General features: G+C 51.8%; 1 protein-coding gene and 1 long non-coding RNA gene across 2 annotated transcripts; one reads left to right on the forward strand and one right to left on the reverse strand.

Moving 5' to 3' along the window:
• Positions 1-1,534: 1,534 nt before the first annotated feature.
• Positions 1,535-18,463, reverse strand: CMTM3 (CKLF like MARVEL transmembrane domain containing 3). Its single transcript, XM_064159927.1, has 5 exons — positions 18,347-18,463; positions 8,861-9,016; positions 6,383-6,478; positions 4,864-4,981; positions 1,535-3,578 (listed from the first exon to the last, which is right to left on the reverse strand). Exons 1-5 carry the CDS (start codon positions 18,449-18,451, stop codon positions 3,550-3,552), a joined length of 504 nt encoding a protein of 167 aa, XP_064015997.1. The 5' UTR covers positions 18,452-18,463; the 3' UTR covers positions 1,535-3,549.
• LOC135184311 (uncharacterized) lies at positions 6,089-12,339 on the forward strand. Its single transcript, XR_010305959.1, has 3 exons — positions 6,089-6,505; positions 11,472-11,547; positions 12,135-12,339. It is a non-coding gene; the product is annotated as an uncharacterized LOC135184311 (long non-coding RNA).
• Positions 18,464-19,450: the final 987 nt, after the last annotated feature.

Raw genomic sequence — 19,450 nt, forward strand, 5'->3', positions numbered from 1 at the left:
GTGGATGGTGCTCCTGGAGCCTTGCTTAGGGGTGAGTTGTGTGTGCAGGTAGACAAAGGCTCTGCTGAACTTTGGTGGAAGACTCCACCGGGTCACAGCCTTGTACAACTTTTCTGCTACAAGCTGGGCCAGCTCCTTTTGCCTCTGTGGTAGAGTCTGAGCTGTTGCGGTGTTGCCTCCATTGCACCTGCTTAGAGGTCAGGCCTCAAGGTAGTTGATGCTGTTGAAGTCAAAGGGTTAAGGTGCTTGTGTGGTGTATCCTGGGCTGCAGGCACCCCAGCACTGCTGCTCTTCTGCTCTTGTCAAGCGAGGAAAACCAAGCAAACAAAAGCAAACCCCAAATCCCAAGCAGACCTTTCCTCTGCCTCACTCTGAGCTTAGTTCAGTACTGCTGGCAGGGGAGGCTGAATCAGTCCACTCCAAATCAGAAGTGACTAAGTACAGAACACAGCAGTGTATTTTATTTCAATCACGGGGACAGGTCCTTTGAAATAAAAGGTTGGAATCTTACAAGCAAACTGCTTAGAAATAAATGAGATGAATGAATTCTCTAGACAGGCAATTCACTGCCGACCTGCTGAAGTACTTTTGAAGCAACTAACAAGCAATTTTGTTGGTCTATTCTGTTGGTTTTAGGAGTATTCCAATGTGGGAAAAAAAAATAACTAAAAGCCCTGGCAGATCTGAGGTTGCAGCATGCCTGTGAAGGGCAAACCTGAAGGGGTGGTTGTTGACAATGTCACTGAATTTATAACTGAGCCAAGAAAGAGCTCTGCACCTCCAGAGTCTGCTAAATGTGCTACAAGCAATCCATGGAATGGCTCAGGTTGGAAGTGACCTCAGAGCTCATCAGCTCCAATCTCCCTGCCATGGGCAGGGACACCTCTCAACTAGACTTGGCTGCTCAAGGCCTCATCCAACCTGTCCTTGAACACCCCTAGAAAGGAGGCATCCACAACCTCCCTGGGCAGCCTGTTCCAGAGTCTCAGCACCCTCATACTGAAGAACTTCTTCCTCAGCTCCAGTCTAACCCTGCTCTGCCTCAGCTTCAAACCATTTCCCCTTGTCCTGTCTCTAGACACCCTGCTGAACAGTCTCTCTGAAGCCTTCCTGTAGGATCCCTTTAGGTACTGGCAGGCAGCTCTGAGGTCCCCCTGATGTCTTCTCCAGGCTGAATAACTTTGTGGCTTCGTTTTGGCTTTGTGTGCTTTAATTCTTCCATGCTTATGTGCCTAGGTTGAAGTTCCTCCCTGCAAGATGTGTAAGAATGAGGGATAGGTTTCCAGTGCTGACTCTGCTGTTGTCCACCTCCCCATCATCCTGCCTGATGGAATCCTAGAATCAACCAGGTTGGAAGAGAGCACCAAGCTCATCCAGCCCAACCTAGCACCCAGCCCTGGTCAGTCAACCAGACCATGGCACTAAGTGCCTCATCCAGGCTTTACTTGAACACCTCCAGGGAGTTTCTTCAAATGCTGTTACTCTGGTCAGAGGCAAAGCAGTAAACCCAGGTCTTAAAATCAGACACCACCACTTCTGTTAAAAGAGCTTTAATCCACCATGGTTTCTAACCCATGCTCTAGTTTGCAGCCGTGACATGCAGTACATGTTTTAATTAATTAAAAAAAGAGAAATACAAACCAATGGAATATGAAACTGAGCCCAGGTCCCCTGGCATCACAGTGCCTGTCAGTAAAATATGACAACAGAGAAGGAAAAAAGGCGGAATTTGAGAGGAAAAGGTCCCTAGAGCTCTGCCTCACAAAAGCAAAGATGATTTGTCACATTTGAAAGCAGCCATTTCTTTGGCTTTTGTTCCCTCAGTGGTCTGGAAACAGGAGATGTAGGAGCTGCCTGTAAACAACTCTGACCCTGACCAGCACCTTCCCAAGCACCTGCTGGCTGTGAGGAGGAACCAGGCTCTGCCCTTAGCAGCCAGCTGCTGGCAGGGAACTGGAACCCAGGGGGCAATTCTGCCCCTCTGTTGCTACCTCCTGCTCTGATGACAGTTGCTGTTTGCTGAGGCCTCTGCTGGTGCTCTGTGTTTTGTTGGAAGCATCTCCAGCTTTCTTTGGAACAGGCCTGCCTGGTGCCATGCATGAGGAGCATGCCCTGCCTTTGCCAAGCAGTTTGTGTTCGTAGGTGGGCAGCAGTATTGCAAGGTAGCTTGTGCTATCCATCAGAATGCCTTCTTGGAAATTCAGAAGAGTTTGCCACCAGAGCCCCCAGCCCTGAGCCCCCATCCCCAGAGCTGTTCCAGCAGGGTGAGGCCGTGGTTTGTTGGCCACGCTGGTGTTGGGTTGATGGTTGGACTGGATGATTCACGGATTGCATTGGGTTGGAAGGGACCCTCAAAGGTCATCTTGCCCACCCTTCCTGCAGCTAGGAGGGACACCTAGAGCAGGCTGCCCAGGTCTTTTCCAGCTGACACAATTCTATGCAATGTCCTTCCAGGGGGAAGAATCAACCCAAAATGCACCAAAGCAGGGGGGCTGGGCAAGTGAATTCCCTTGCAGCCGTCCTTTAGTCTGGAGGTTGGTGGTTTGCTTTTTCACAGTGGGAAGGATGTGTTGCCCTCCTGGGGCCCAGGTATCCTGAGTTTTACAGAAGCAGCTCTGGTTTGTGAATCCAGCACTGTTCCCCTTCCTGCACCAGGGTTTGCAACACAGAGCAGGACACAATGCTGTCTGTACCTGTAGCAGTGCTGCTGTGGTACCTGCAGGCTTGGCTGGGCAGGTGCTGTTAGCTGCTATTTGGCAAACCTCCCTTGCCTGTGTCTGCAAACACATGCAAGGGCTTCCATGCAAATGGTAGGAAGGGGGCGGCTAAGATGATGATCTACCTCCTATTTGGGATGGAAATTGCAGAAGATGGGATGTGAGCCCATCCCAGCAGCTTGCAGAAGTGATAATGAATGATGAGCCAGCCAGCCTGTGGCACAAGGACACTCCTGAGCTTTGTTCTTGCTGCAGGTTTCCAGTTGTCACTTTTTCTTGTTGCAGGTAGGCAGGAGATGTAAATGTATTGAAACCAACAGGTTAGCTACAACCTACACCTTGAGTGCTTGGGAGAGTGGAACAGTCAGACTTCAGGTCAAGAAATACTGTTAGGTAATTCAGGAAAATACAGTTGAAGTGGAGGCACTCCAAGCCTCTCTTCTTTGGCACAGCAGGCAGTACAAAAGCTCTAAGTGTTAAAAGACTTGGAATGAAGAAAGCATATTAAGGCTCTACTTAATGTGTCTAAATACCACCTCCCCCAGGACTCAGGACCTTGTGCTGAGCAAGGAGGGACAATGGAGAACTGAGATGTGCTGTTTGGATACAGACCTGTGGGGCAGAATCTGTAGTTCTGAGGAGTGTCTGCTGGCACTGGGAATTGTTTGCTGTCCCACATCACTGCCCTGTCTGTGCTCTGGTGATTCCATAGGCAGCAAGGTGGGCAGAGGATGCCAAGGCCACAGTGAGGGAGATGCTTCAGCTGGCAGTGCATTCAGCAGAGGAAAGTCCTTGATCATCTTCCCTTCACACTTGGCTGGTCTTTGGTTCTTCAGTCTGAGTCAGAATCAGAGTTCTCATCTGCAGTTTGAAAGAAGGAACCAGAGTGAGAACTGGAAACCTCTATGTCAGCTTTAACTCTTGCTGGATGCAAGGTGTCTGCTTCGAAGGACCTGTCATTGTACAATGACAGCTCCTCCTAACAGAAGGGAGCTTTAAGTGGCTTCAGAGGATTTGAGCAATGCTGCTGGGAGGCACTTAGACCACTGCAACATAGTCAAAAGAACTTGCAGAGAGATTATTGTTAGCGTGAGCAGCAAAAGGAAGCCTGCTGAGGACATCCTTCCTGGAGCAGAATGTTGTTGTGTGCTGTGGGTCACAGTTCTGCACTGCTCTACAAGCCAGCAGCTTCAAGATGCTATCAAGTCTCAGCAGGGCTATAGAAATTCATCTTGCCCAAGCTTCAGACTCCTCTTGCAAGGAGGAATTTCTGGCCTCAGCCGTTGAGTCCCTAAGTGTGAAGATGAGTCTGGTGCTGGAGGAAGAGCGCTACAGGGCAAAGCCCTTCCTGCCCAGTCAGCTCAGCAGCACAAGGCTGAGTGGCTGCGTGCTTTGAGCAGCCTGGGCTAATGTGATGGGTCTTTGCCCATGGCAGAGAGTTGGAACTTGGAGATCTCTAACACCTCTCCAATCCAAACCATTTTGTGGTACTGTGATGCCTGAGTTGGGCCCCTGGCTACCTGCGTCCTGACTTGGCTCGAGATGGATTTGGACGCCCAACAGCACATCTCTTGATCTTTGGCTCAGGGGCTTGCTCTGATTTGAGTTAGAGGCAATCTATGACAAAGAAACTTGGTAACAATCCTGTTAGTTTTATGCTGTGTGGCCCTATTTTCTCACAGATGGTCAAAGCTTGACTTGGCGTAAGAGGCAGTCATGCTAAAGAGATGGTGAAGAGAAGAGTGCTAGTTGGTGATGAGAGGCTGTGGACTGGTGGGTGTCCATTTATTATTTTATTAAGTTATTAAAGGAGAGGTAGGTCTGTGTTTGCTTTTGAAGTAGAAAATATTGGTGGAAGGAACAAAAGTCTGTGCTGCACAAGAATGGCTATAATTGGATTTGCATTGGGGGCCTCTCAGAGTTAGCTGGTGCAAAACTCCCATTCCTGGCTTGCTAGCTGTCTTCGGGACTCCCTGAAGCTCCAGCTGGTGTGTTGAAGAGTGAGCAGCTTCAGAATGCAGCAGAGTTGTGGCATGCAAAAGCAAGGTAGCCAAGAAGAGAAACTGCTCTTAGGGAGTGAGTGCTCCTGCTGCCCTGTGAAGGATGGAAATGAGAGGAAAATCTCCTGCTGGGGAATTTCACCTACCTTCTGACTTGTGCTCTTCAGGGGCATCAGAACTGCCTTGCTTGAGAAAAGCCACCAGGTCGTTGAAGATTAGGTAGAAGTCAATGGCATACACGATGGTGGCCACAAAGCCAAACACCTGAAGTGGCAGAAGAACTCTTTAACGACAGGTTGTGTCTGTCCAGGACAAACCAAACTAAGCCTCACACAAGAAAACTTCTGAGACAACTTGGCCTCGATTGGCTTCTTGGTCTGTGCCTTTCTAAAAAGTCAGGGAAGGGAAGAGTCTTTGTGACCCCCTGGCATCAACTAAATTACAGCTGACTTGGAAGCATGAAGAGTGGATCCCTGCAGCTGCTCTGCTTGGACCTGCCCCAGCCTACATCCCTCTCTGCTTCTGGGCACGTTCCAGACATCAGCATTGCCCTGTGCTACAGGGGAACATAAGCTGCACCTCCATCATCCCAGCTCCATTTCTCAGCAAATCTTGTTTTCCTGCTTTGGAAGATGTGTCTATTGCAGAGCAACCTAGGCTGAGATAAACTGATTCTGGGGTGACCTATTTAGAGTCAAAGCAGCAGCAGCAGCCTGGCACAAACAGGTATGTTTTCAGTCTGGGGAGCCAGGGGAGATGCTGTGTGGGATTGCTCCACATCTAAATGGAGTGACAAAGCCTAGGACAAAGCCTTTGCTCTGAAGCTAGCTGCCTTGGGATGGTTTGCTGAGGCTGCTGGCTAACACTGCTGTGGTTGTTCCTCCCTGGCTTTTAAAAGGATTATGCAGATTTTGCCTTGGATGCATTATTGATGCTTAGAGGCAGGCTGCAGGTGGAGAGGCTGGTGTCTTATTTCTGAACACAAAATCCTGAGCCCAAGGCTCTCTCCTGGGCAGGCCTTACCCTGGAGGGTAAAACGACCCTGCTCTTTTTAGCTCATCCAAGTCAAATTAAGCACTAGAGGCAGGGGGCTGAAATTACTTAATTGAGACTGTCCTTGGTAGTTACAGATTTGATTTCTTTTGTTATTATTTTCCTCCATTTCATGATCTTTACATTCTTTGCAGGAAAAAAGAAGTTTATCCAGAAGAAAACTTCTCCCCATGAGCACAGTCAGCCATTGGAATCATCTCCCAGGGGAAGGAGGGGAGTCCCCTCCACTGGACAGTTTGAAGCCTCAGCTTGCCAGGGTGCATTGGCCAGCTCATGTCAGCTCCACTATCACCTAGAAAGGTTGGAGCAGATGATCCTTGGGGTCCCTTCCGACCTGGGATCCTGTGATTTAATTTTACAGCTAGTGAAATGAAAAAGCAGGACAGGAGCCTTCCCTAAGCAGTAAACACTGAGCAGCACTGTTAGGACAAAAACCAACTCCTTGGTTCAGATCCTGTGCTACCAAATAATTGACCATTTCTTTCTTGCTTCAGGCAAATCCAATTCTCAGCTAATTGAAGAAACTTCTACTCCTTGCAATGGGGTCAAAATGAAATTGTTTCTACATGCAGTTGACCAGAACACTGAAGTGGAAGGCTGAGGTCTACTTACTCCTGCCGCTTTGGATGCTCCGTCGCTGTATTTTGAGACAGCAGCAATGGAAATGGCAAAGTAAATGATGGCAGCAGTGACACAGCGCAGGAAGTCCTGCAAAAGAGGCAGTCATGTCCTCAGGTTAGTCAGGGGACCCCAGCACACACACTCCTCCAAAGTCCAGGGCAGCCTTTGGTGTGGCCACAGCCTGGTGTGCTGCAGCGGCTGAATCAGTCCTCTGGGAGACAGGAGAGGGGGCCCAGAATACTGGCACAGGCTTCTGCTCCTACAGGTGTTGGGATAAATCCTGCTCCTGACACACTTGCGTCAGGCAGGGTGAAAAGGGGCTGTCTTCTGGGATGGACACCTCACTGTGCAGCAAGGGCTCTCCTGGAAGAACCTCTGAAATGCCTTAAATCTCATCTTGAAGCAGAGCCTCTGTGGCACTCCGGGCTCTGGAGGAACAAAGCAGGTGCCATGGGGAAGGGGCATGTGCTGGTTTCTGCAGAGCAGCAGGCCTCTCTAGCAACTCCTCATTTAGGAACTGAACACAATGGTTGGTGTTTAAGACCATGATTTGTGCTTGGTATGCCCACTTGGAACTCTGACAGCTAGCCCAAAGTGCAGGTCAGGGGTTGGCACAGGCTGCCCAGGGAGGTGGTGAAGTCCCCATCCCTGGAGGTGTCAAGGAAGGTGTGGCCATGGCACTTGGGGACGTGATTTAATGGCCGTGGTGTTAGACTGACTGCTGGATTTGATGACCTCAGAAGGCTTGTCCAAGCCAAACAATTCTGTGATTCTGCCTGTTGCTATCACTAAAATGTGTGCTTCTGTGCTGGGAATGTAGCTCTGCTGGGCAGGGGCCATGCCCTGTGCCAGGGCAGTGATGTGCTGGAGCACCTCTGCGCTGCTATTAAAGAGCTGTGATCCCCAGGGCCTGGCTCACTCATGGCATCTTCACCTCTGCTCACAACTGGATCTTCTGCCTTTTCACAGCAGCTGGGTAAGATCTTGTCCCAAAACACAAGTCCTCCAAAAACCTGAGGCTTGTGCAGTCAGGACGAGGTGAGCTGTGGTGGCTCTGCTAGAGTGCTGATGCCATAAGAATGGAAGTGCTTTCCTGGCTTGGCTCTGCAACCAGACACACATAGAAGACAGGAAAATGATGGAACTGGGATTTCCAGCTGGAAATCCACACTGCCGTAGCCACTGCTATTGTCTTATCCTCCAGTGGCCTTGCTAATGCTATTTTTATCCATGGGGAGCTCCAGTTCAAATAGTACTGTGACAAACTGCTGCCAGGCTGTGCTGGAAGAGACTCCAGATGGCTCAGATGAGCAGTGTTTGGGAGGCGTTTGTGTGGCTGGACAAATGCTCCCTTCACAATGTCTCTCTGAAGCAACAGAGCCATCCTGTGGCCCCTTGTGAGCGTGGGCAGGAGCTGCAGGGCTTCCGGCTCGGGAGGACTGCATCCCAACAGCACTGATCTGAGTAACTGAGCAAACTTTGGCAGAGCAGCAGCATTACTTAAGGCAATATTGAGGAGCCCCCAGCTGTGGTCAGGTTTAGTTAGGCTGCTGGTAGGCTCCTGATGGGGAAAGGCTAAGAGCCCTGAGGCTGTTTAGCTTGCAGAAGAGAAGGCTGAGAGGAGAGCTCATTAATGCTTCTGAAAATCTGAAGTCCGGGTGTCAGGAAGGTGCTAGCTGCAGTGGTCTCCTGTGATAGGAGGAGGTGCAGTGGGTACAAAGTGGAACCCAGGAAGCTCCACCTTAACATGAGGAGAAACTTCTCTACTGTAAGGGTGCTGGAGCCCTGGAGCAGGCTGTCCCAGGGAGGTTGTGGACTCATCTCCTCTGGAGACTTTCCAGACCATCTGGATGCATTCCTGTGTGACCTGCCCTAGGTGCCCCTGTTGTGGCAGGGGGTTGGACTGGATGCAGAGGTCTCTTCTGCCCCCTGCCATTTTCTGAGTCTGTGATGTTGCCTGCTTCTGGAGATCCAGCCCGAGCCCTTTGCCAAGAACTGGCCGTCAGTTCTGTGCCTGACTAGAGCCATAGTGTCTGCCAGCACCCAGTCAGCTGTGGCAGCACAGCTTCCAGAGAGCTTTGGGACCTTCTGCATCAGAGCCTGCAAGCACAAGTCCCTAATGAGGGGGGGAAGCTGTTAACAGCCTGAACTCCAGTAGAGATCCTTTTGCTCACGTTCATGGAATCCTAGAACTGTTTAGGTTGGAAAGAACTCCAAAGATCATCCATAAGCAGGGACACCTCCCACTAGCCCAGGTTGCTCAAGACCTCACCCAACCTGGCCTTGAACACCTGAGGCTGTGGAGCAGAGAATCACCAAATGTGATTAAAGATCACATTTGGTGATTCTCTGCTCCACAGCCTCCCTGGAAAACCTGTACCAGTGTCTCCCCCCTTCCTATCACCAGTCTGAAGGTTCCCCTGTGCAGCACAGCAGCCTGATGCCCTCTGTGGTGCACCTCTCACTTACCTTCAGCAGCCAGTGCAGTCTTTTAAACTTCTCGTTCAGTTTGATGGTGTAGGCAAAGAGAACAAAGAGTGCCAGCAGAAACTCCAGGAGTGGTGCCGTCATGAAAGAGGCAGCTAGAGATGCAATGTAGCAGAGGAAGGTGATAAATGACAACACCTAGAGCAAAGGGAAAACTCTCATTATTGGCATGGAACAGCGGAGCCTCGGGCAGCTCAGCAGCTTTGGGGCTGTGTGCTCCTGTCAGTGATGCTGGACTGTCAGTGCCTGGGCCAGAGGAATTGGCTTACCTAGCATGGAATGCATCTCAAGTGATGGTGTTTGTCTCAATGGCTGTGAAATTGACTTTGCAGAGAGCTCAGTGGATTCGCAGCTCCGGCAGTGGGTTGTTTGCTCCAGGCTGTAAACTGTTCTGACAACATAATGCTGAACGTGGAGTGGGGCACTGCCAGCCAAACAGGGCTTTAAGCTGTCGAGCCTGACAGTTTTCCTTTGAAACCCAAAGCACTGCTCTGATGGCCCAAAGGAGCTCAGCATTTATAACCTTCTTAGAACTGAAAGGGATAAGTGTCTGCTGTTGCTGGATAGGAAAGAGTTGAGAGTGACTTGTTCTGCCTTTTCTGGAAGCCTCTGGCTCTGCTCTTCTGTGTGGACAGCTGCTCCAGAGAGTGCTAGGTGGAGAACTTCCCTAGATCTAGCTCCATGAGGTTTCCTATCTGCAGACTACTACAATGGCATTTGTTCTCCCACTCAGTTTCAATACCTGGAACTGTTTGGGTTGGGAAAGGCCTCGAAGATCATCCAGTCCAACCATTGAGACCACCTTGGTCATTAAACCATGTCCCCAGGTGCCATGGCCACACTTTTCTTGAACACCTCCAGGGCTGGTGACTCCACCACCTCCCTGGGTAATGCCTGCAGAGCCTGTGCAGGTTTCCCTGGAGTTGGGGAATTGCAACAGGCTGCCCAGGGAGGTGCTGGAGTCACCATTCTTGGGGGTGTTGAAGAAACCTGTGGGCATGGCACTTGGGGCCAGGGTTTAATGGGCATGGTGGTGGTAGGTTGATGGCTGGGCTCAATGATCTCAGAGGGCTTTTCTAACCCTAACAGTTCTGCGATTCTGTGACTTCTTCCTATCACTGCCTATTCTCTCCCCACCCCCACGCAACAAACCCCAAAGGACCTGACCTTGAGAATCTCCTTCCCTTGCATTTGTGGGGCACAGTTTAGATATGGCTTCATCTTTTTTTGGTTTAGAAGAAATCAGCGTGGAGCTGGGACAGTTTTCCTCTCTTGTTCTGGTATTATAGAAAGGAAATAAATCTTAGTCTCTGGCTAAAGGGAAGTGTGTGGAGACAGAAGCATGCAGGGACCAACAGCTGCAGAAAGACGTTCAGGATAGGTCCCACCAACCAACCCCCTTTCAATAGCAGAACGTTAGACTTGTGCTGAACTGGGTGGGTCTCTCCTGAGAGAATTAAATGCAGTGCTAAACGCTGCATCATGCTGCAGCAGTGGGGGGGGGAAGGGAGGCCACTTTCAGATGTGTGAGTTGATGATGCACAGTGGAGGTCGCTTTGATCTTGCTTCTGTTTGATGCAGTAACTCCACTGCTCTGCCTGCCTCCCTGCAGAGGAAAGGCTTTGCTGGCAGAAGGATGAACTGTTAGGTGAAACCAAGAGCCTTTGTCTTCTCTCACCATCAGCCTTATGGTAATCCAGGGTTTCTGTCATGTTCCCCTCCCTGGGATGGCCCTGGGCAGGCCTGTGTGGTTTGAATGCAGCACAGTGCCCAAGGCCCTCCTGTAACAGCTCAGGGTGCAAGCAGAAACTTCTTGCTTTGCTAGGTGCGCCCATGGGATCCCTGCTGGTGCAAGGGAAGGTGCAAAAGCCAGCACTCCAGCTTGCCAGCTGGCTCTGACCTGGAGGAGCTGGCATCGGAGGAAACACTGTCTGTCTGAGAGCCTAGTCATCAGGGCAGCTACTTGTGCAAGCAACCCTTGGCAAGCAGTCCCCTGACTGCAATGGAGAGTGAAAGGGAAGGGGCATTGTAGCCAGGTGGGGGGTGTCCTCTTCTCCCAGGTAACCAGCAATAGAACAAGGGGACACAGTCTCAAGTTGTGCCAGGGTAGGTATAGGCTGGATATTAGGAAGAAGTTCTTCACAGAGAGAGTGATTGGCATTGGAATGGGCTGCCCAGGGAGGTGGTGGAAGCACTGTCCCTGGGGGTCTTCAAGAAAAGACTGGATGAGGCACTTAGTGCCTTGGTCTGGTTGATTGGTTAGGGCTGGGTGATAGGTTGGACTGGATGAGCTTGGAGGTCTCTTCCAACCTGGTTGATTCTATGATTCTATGATCTGACATGAAGTGTGCTGATGGATCTCCAGTCAAGCATCAGTCCTCATTTGGGAGGCATTCAGAGACTGAAAAGGCCCAAAGAATCATACAGTCATTTTGGTTGGGAAAGCCTTTAAGATCATCAAGCCCAAACAGTCTTTAACTCTGTATCTGGCTGTGTGGTGGCTCTGAGGTGGATTTTCGTGGTGGATCTGCTGGGTCACTTGAGGACAGCCCTGTCAGCTTTTGACAAGGCTTGTCATTTCTCTTTGTTTTAGAGCTCATTTCTTCTTCTGACAGCTGGAGTGCACAGATTGCCTGAGCAGCACTGGACTATCACTCGCTTTTCTGAGGGTGAGTAGACATCTCATCTGGTCTGCCCATTTCATTGCAGTGCCACTAACTGTAGCATTTGGTGTCACTTAATACTGTGGCACTGTTACAAATGTGCCTCTCTTCCCCCAGTGCAAACATCAATGTGCCAGGCAGGGACCAGAAATGATTAACACCTCCTTGCTTACTTTTCCACCCCTCACGACTTTGAAACTGAAAGCTGCTCAAAAACCCAACAGACTTAAAAGCAACCTTCACCCTGACCACATCTAGCCACCAGCAAATGATCCAAGGCACAACCCTCAGAATTCATCCTGACCCCCCTGGAGACCATCAAATGATCCACTGCACATCACACTTGTTCTGCACTTTCTTCTTCCCTGAAGCTCTGTGTTTAAAGGTGATGTCAGAGAAAGGTCAATCAATGGCATCTTGTCACTTCTCTAACAGCTCTGTGCTAAAAAAAAACCCAAACACCTAAAGAGGAAGCTTGTGAGGCTCAGTGCTGTTGCAAGTCCATTTCTTGTGCTTTCAGAGTCTCAGAGCACTGCAGCTTCTGGCAGAAAACAAGCCCTCGAGTTTTATCAACTCTGTCTGTGTTCACACAGGGGGCTGCTTCTTCCCATGGGATTACATCCTGGACACTGATAGCAGCCAGGAGTCGGAGTTATTCCTGCACTGCTGTTCAAAGGTCAGTGTGATGGTTGCCAGCTTCACTGGAGGAAGATTTGAATGCAGAAAGCTCTGCTGAAGCAATGAAGAGAACAGGACCCTTCGTAGCCTGGCAGTGGTAAGGTGATAAAAAATCCTGGCAGAAGCAGCAGCCTGATTTTTCCACTGAGCACCTTTTTATGGGAGTGGGCAAGTACATGAAAGAGAAAGAACTGTTGCATGTTACTTTTTAAAAGGCAATTTTCTGTGCTATTGTGTTTCAAAAAGTACTTTTTTTCCCATGCAGTTATTACCTAAGATGGTGTTGCTGAACTTAGGCTGGCCAGGCATAGGAAGTGATCCTCCAGCACACAACCAGCCTGCAGTGCCGAGTCTAAGGAGTTAGGTGCAGGGGCTGGAGAGCACTGTGCTGCCTGGGGAGGGCTGAGCTGCTGGCAGAGGTGGAGGCAGACCTGCTGTGTCTCCTGTGCAGGGTCAGCCCCGCTGCAGCTGGCTGCAGGGCAGTGCCTGACCTCACTGCACGCTGCCAGTACCCCAGGGCCCTCTGCTCCCTGCAGCCAGAGGCCTGCTCCGTGGAAAAGGTTTGCCAAAACAGTTGTAGAAGTGACTGGTGGGTATCGTTTGGACAGGAGTGCTTTCAGTTCGTGCTTGTTGGCAGAGAGAGAGCAGATCGCTGCCTGGGCTCTGCCGTTTGTCACTTCTCTGTCGTACTGGTCATGGAGGTGGAGCTGTTGGTTGCCCCTCAATTGCCTTCTGACTACAGACCAAAGGAGGGCACGGGGATGCTTCTTGCAAGGAGGCTTTACACAGAGCAGCTGAAGGTTTCAGTTAGGAAGGTCAGTGCAGAGAAGACTGAAAAGACAGGAGACAGGAAGAGAAGAGAAAACCAGGCACAGTGAATTGTACATCCTTTATGTCACTGACACAGCCTTCTACCGGCCAACCTTGCACATGCTACAGCTGGATTGAGAGCATGGAGCGTGTCGCTGCATGCTGCTGGCAGGGACTAAGGAGATGCCACTTGAAGCAGACACCAGGATAAACAAAAGACAGCTGAGGTGAGCAGGAGAACGTGTAAATGTGGACCTTGCTCTGGGGGCAGGCACGAGAGTGGCTGCTAAATGGCCCCAACACAGGACAGAGGGAACTGAAACATGCATCCTTAAGAGGGGAAAGGATTTCGAATGTGGGTTGGACTGGTTGACCTTCAGAAGTCCCTTCCAACTCAGGTGATTCTGTGATTCTATGCTGACCTTCAAGACTGCAACTTAAGTACTTAGGAAAAATGAGTAGCTTAAGAGCAGAGTTAAAAGGGAACAAGTCATGGTATGGGGAGAGAATAGGATGTGAAAAAGAGAAGGGGGAGAAAAAAAAGTCAGAAACAGAGAATGGTGATTAGAAAGTGGAGGAACCAGACAGTGAGGGTAAAGAGGATCAAGAGAGACAGCAGAGCTTATCCATGTCCTTGATGTTACAGCTTTGTGGGTGTGTAGCTAACCCCAGGTGGAATAAAAAATTAATAGAGCAGGAAGATCAAAAGGAAAATGAGCAGGGGAGGAACTTCTCTCTCTGAATAAAATTTGAGATGGTAATTAGGCTTCCAACAGTAACTGGCTTCATCACCAGCCTGACTTGTTCTGGAGGAGGCACTAGAACGCTGACTGACAGCCCAGGGAGCAGCTCAAATGCTGCTGTGAAGCCTGCAGCCCAGCACCATAAAGATCCACACTGCCTCCACCACCAAAGCTGTGCAAATGTCCTTCGGAAGCTGTGGCTGCAGCAGCTTCCCTCAGCCCGACCAAAGCACCCCTGGCCTGCAGTGCTGAGCTCCTGCTGCCTCCCCCACCTTCCCTGACACACCTGGAGCTGTGCTGCGGGCACCAGTGCTCCCAGGCACCTCCAGCAGGGCAAGGGAAGGGGACAGGCTGGGGTGAGCCTGGCAGCTGTCTTGATTTGAAAAACAGTAGAGAGGAAAAGCTTACAGTAAGGATGGGCAGACACTGGAACAGGTTGCCTAGGGAGGTGTACAGGGCCAAGGTGGATGAAGCTTTGAGCAACCTGGGCTGGTGAGGTGTCCCTGCCCCAAACCATTCTATGAACGGACAGAGTCTGAGTGTGTGTGCTGTAAGTGAAGACTGCTCAACCCACTGTGTGCCAGCTGCTCTGCTGGGCAAAACTCTTAACTGGGATTCCTTCCACCAGGGCCACAACCAGCACAGTCACTGGGCTGAGTGATCTGCTGAATCCAGCTTGTGTGCCCTTTCTGCCCCAGCCAAAAAGGAGAAGTGTAACCATCTGCGTGGTTGAGATACGTCTGCAGGCTGCTGCTCTGTACTGGCAGTGAGACAGTTTTCAGTCTGGGGAGGTTGGGTTTTGCCTGTAGAGAACACTAACTGCAGGACTACAGGCATCTCCCATGGCTAACAGCCTCTGAGCTACCTGCAGACATGCCAAAGGTTTGCAAGGCTCTAAAGCCAGAGCAGTGAAGTGCACTTCTCATGACTTACCAAGCTACTCAGTAATAATGTGAGAGAGGCTTTGGGTAAGGCCAAGGAGAACCTCATTTTGAGACCTCATCTTGAGTGCTGCCTTCAGTTTTGGGCTCCCCAGTTGAAGAGGGTCAGGGATCTGCTGGAGAGGGTCTGGAGGAGGACTACGAGGATGCTTAGGGGACTGGAGCACTGTCTGGTGAGGAGAGGCTGAGGGGCCTGGGACTGCTTAGTCTGGAGAAGAGAAGACTGAGAGGGGATCTAATAAATGTCTATAACTATCTGAGGGCTGAGGCTCAAGAGCAGGGGGACAGGCTCTGCTCCCTGCTCCCTGGGATAGGACAAGGAGCAATGGATGGAAGCTGCAGCACAGGAGGTTCCAGCTCAACACAAGGGGGAACTTCTTTCCTGTAAGGGTCCCAGAGCCCTGGCACAGGCTGCCCAGAGAGGTTGTGGAGTCTCCTTCTCTGGAGGCTTTCAAGGCCTGTCTGGATGTGTTCCTGTGTGCCCTGAGCTAGATTGTGTGGTCCTGTTCTGGCAGGGGGGTTGGACTGGATGATCTCCTTGGGTCCCTTCCAACCCATGACATCTGTGAGCCTGTGACACTACTCTATGAATATTCTACACACATTGATGCAGAACCTAACCCCACCCCACAGCACTGCTGTGTCAGAAGGAAAAACAAACATTCAAGACAAGAAACACAAAGCTAAAGATGGAGCACAGATTTAAACTGGGAGAGCTTTGACTTGGGACTCAAGTTCAATGATCTTTCAGCTGGGTTTTGGAGTAGGAAGCTGCTGGGCTTCTTGAATTTCCCTTTTTAGCCTGAGAACTAATTTGATTTTGGGCAACCAGCACAAGCACAGTAAGGGCTGTGCCTAGGGAGGTTTAGGTTGGAGACTAAGAACAATTTCTTTCCTGCACAAGTGGCCAGGGATTGGCACAGGCTGCCCAGGGAGGTGAGGGAGTCCCCATCCCTGGAGGTGTCCAAGAAAGGTGTGGCCGTGGCACTTGGGGACATGGTGGTGTTGGGTTGATGGTTGGACTGGATGATCTCAGAGGTCTTTTCAGCGTTACTGATTCTTTGATTTGGTACTGCATTTCTCTAACTGTACACAGACAGGATTTATTCTAAAGCCTGTTTTGTCTTCAATGATTTCTTCTGGTGAAGCTGAGAAAACTGGAGAGAAAAACTACTGCTGCCTTCCCTCGGCCCACGTGTTCAGGATGTCGTTTCCTGGCAGAGTGAGGAGCACTCAGAGAGCTCTGCTGCAGCTTCAGCAGATGAGGCTTTAAAGCTGCCTCTAGCCAGCCAAACCCTCAGAAAGCCCAGAGTGGCCTTACAAAGGATAAATCCCTGTTTTGTTCAAGACAGAGCAGTTTTTATTACTCCAAGGAGGCATAATCAGTACTTCTCTATGACAACAGAAGGGTGAGTCTGATCCCATGACCAAAAGAGTATTCCTCAAAGATGTCATCATTGGGAGATCTTAAAAAGCCAGGCTCCAGGCTCTCTGGAAGTCCCAGTTCACTGGCTGTCAGCTTGTAAAAGTCTAACCCTAGTCCATTGTGGTATGCACCAGAGCCAGGTGCCAAGGGGAAGAAGTCAGCTGGGCCTTGCTGTCTCCTAAATGTGTGTCTTTGTGAACTGCAGCTGCTGTGAGGCATGAAAGGGGGGGGGGGGGGGGCTGGAAATCTGACAGCAGTTTTAGTGCATCTGGTAGTGCTCACAGCCTGCTGCTACCCAGCCTGAGGCCACGTTCCCTGTCAAAGGTGTCATTCTCATCTGAATGGATGGGTGTTCCCTTCCAGGCCAGCCTGCTATCTCCTGGGTGTCCCCCGTGCTGTCTGCCACAGGGCAGTGCCCACAGCCTCACCGATGGAGAAGGGCTGCTCAGGGAGCCTGGCAGTGAGTGCTGCCTCCTGCCAGTTCCTTCCTTTTTTCTTGCTTCAGTTGCCTTGTTTCCTTTCAGAGCTGGCACAGTGGATAGCTGGAGACACATGTGGACTGTGCTCTACTTGATTGCTAATTGGAGCTGTCTTGGTGTCAGAACTCCAGCTGAAATTACAGACAGCTCAGTGTTTCTCCTTATTTCCAGTGTAACTGATGCTGAAGGTCTAATTTCAATCAAACGATCTCCTCTCAAAATATAACTTGAGTGTCAAATGCTCACTCCGTATGAGAGGAAGCTTTCTCTTTCCTTTCCAAAATCAAAGGTCTGCAATCACTACCACCAGCCCTCACCTCAGAATGATAGAATGGCTCAGGCTGGAAGGGACCATGGAGATCACCTACTTCAGCCCCCCCTGGCATGGGCTGGGACACCTCTCAGCTAGACTTGGTTGTCCAAGGCATCATCCAACCTGGCCTTGAATGCCCCCAGGGAATTTGTGATTACTTAGAATCACAGAATCAGTCAGGGTTGGAAGGGACCACAAGGATCATCTAGTTTCAACCCCCCTGCCAGGGGCAGGGACACCCTACCCTAGAGCAGGCTCTCCACAGCCTCATCCAGCCTGGCCTCAAACACCTCCAGGGATGGGGCCTCAACCACCTCCCTGGACAACCCATTCCAGCCTCTCACCACTCTCCTCCTCACATCCACTCTGACTCTCCCCACCTCCAGCTTTGCTCCATTCCCCCCAGTCCTGTCACTCCCTGGTAGCCTAAAAAGTCCCTCCCCAGCTTTTTTGTAGGCCCCTTTCAGATCCTGGAAGGCCACAAGAAGGTCCCCTGGGAGCCTTCTCATCTCCAGACTCATCAGCCCCAACTCTTTCAGTCTGTCCTCATAGGTGAGCTGCTGCAGCCCTCTGAGCATCCTCCTGGCCCTTCTCTGGCCATGCTCCGGCATCTCCACATCCCTCTTGTAATAGGGGCTCCAGAAGTTTAGGCCTCCTTTGGGTTTGAGTGTGTTTCTGGGGGAGCAGTGTTTCCAGTACCAGACTCAGCTTGTTTCTAGCACTCACAGAATCCAAGTATGGGTTGCGTTGGAAGGGACCTTAAAGGTCATCCAGTACCAACCTCCCTGCCAGGGGCAGGGACACCTCCCACCAGCCCAGGCTCCTCAAGGCCACCTCCAAGGTGCGGGTGGACACAGCTTTCAGCACGCTGGGGCTAGAAGCAGAGAGATCATGCCACACATCGTGCATGAGCAGGAGCTCTCCTGCACATGCTGGTACCCTGTGCGTCCCCCCCGGCTGCAGAAGGTGCAGAGTGGTCAGCAGCGGTCACTGGATCCACGCTGCAGAGGCGTTAAAATGAAATCAAAGCCCTTTTGAAACAAAGGGGATCACAGCTACGGTGCTGGAAGCCAAACCTGAGCGTATTTCGGTTTAGGAAGCCTGCTCTGACTGACCACAATCAGCTGGAGGTCCGGCCCTGAGGTTCACCCACAGCGGTGGGGCTGATTCCCCTCGGCTGCCGCCACGCCGCGGTGGGGCACACGGACCGAGAGGTCTCAGCTTAGCGGGGCGAAGGTTCCCCTTCGCACCGCCCCTGTCCCCGGCTCGCTACGGGGGACCCGGGCCGGAGCCCCCAGCCTCAGCAGCAGCTCTGCCCCAGCCTGTCCCCGGGGCGAGGGCTGCGGTCCGGCCCCACCGTCCCCCGACTCCGTGCCACACACCCGCACCTCCCCCCGCCGATCCCCCGCCCTTACCGCCTCGGCGAGGAGCAGCTGGCCCTTGCGGGAGCGGAGCAGCTCCCGGGGCGGCAGGAGCGAGCGCAGGCCGGGCGGCGGCGCGGCCCCCGCGGGCTCCTCCATGGCTGCAGCGGCCGCGGGCGGGCGAGCGGCGGGGCCGGCGCGGGGCGGGGGTGGGTTTTTGGTGAAGGAGGGAAGCGGAAATCGTGACACTGCGGAAACGTGGGAGAGAGCCCTTCGGCATCCCCGCATCTGCGGGGCGGCTCCAGGGGTGTGGGGCGCCCCGCGGCTGCCCGCAGCAGCGGCGCTGGCGGAGTCCCGGACGGCTGCAGCGAGCCGCTCCCCGCCTCTGCCCCGAACAGCTCCCGCTGCCCGGGCAGCAGCAGTCCCGGCCAGGCTGGCAGCGCTGCTCGGGACCGTGCACTCCTCTGCCTCCCGCAGGGAGCCGCCCCGGTCACCGCGCCCGCCCTCCGGCCCTGTGCCAGCCTGCAGCACACCCACCCAGGGTGGCTCAGAGCGCACAGATTCAAACAGGTTGGAAGAGACTTCTAGGATCAGGGTCATCGAGTCCAGCCTATCACCTAACCCTTCTAATTAACTAACCCATGGCACTAAGTGCCTTATTCATCCTCCTCTTAAACACCTCCAGGGACGGTGACTCCATCACCTCCCTGGGCAGCCCATTCCAATGGCAATCACTCTGTGAAGAATTTCTTCCTAATGTCCAGCCTAAACCTGCCCTGGCGCAGACTGAGGCTGTGTCCTCATGTTCTGTCCCTGGGAGAACTTCCCCTCTGGCTTTCCGAGCTCTGTCACTCAGAGGCTGGAGGGGTTTAAGTGGCTTTTGAAGCTTTATTCCCCGTCTCCGTTGCACTGCGGTCCTGTGGTGATGGCGTTACGGTAGGGGGCAGTGCCGGTGTTCTCAGCACTATCCGAACGGGAGAAGGAAAATTCAGGGATCAGAACGCCTCAGCAATCAGGACCTCTCTTGGCATGACGAAGTCATCAGCCAGGAAGTTGATCCAGGGCAAAAGGTGGCAAAATAAAAGGGCTCCTAAAGATTTTTACTGGTACATCAAGTAACTTTCAGCACACCTAAATAAATAACAACAGACAATGCAG

This window comes from Pogoniulus pusillus, chromosome 20 (assembly GCF_015220805.1).
Source record: "Pogoniulus pusillus isolate bPogPus1 chromosome 20, bPogPus1.pri, whole genome shotgun sequence".
Lineage (NCBI taxonomy): Eukaryota > Metazoa > Chordata > Aves > Piciformes > Lybiidae > Pogoniulus > Pogoniulus pusillus.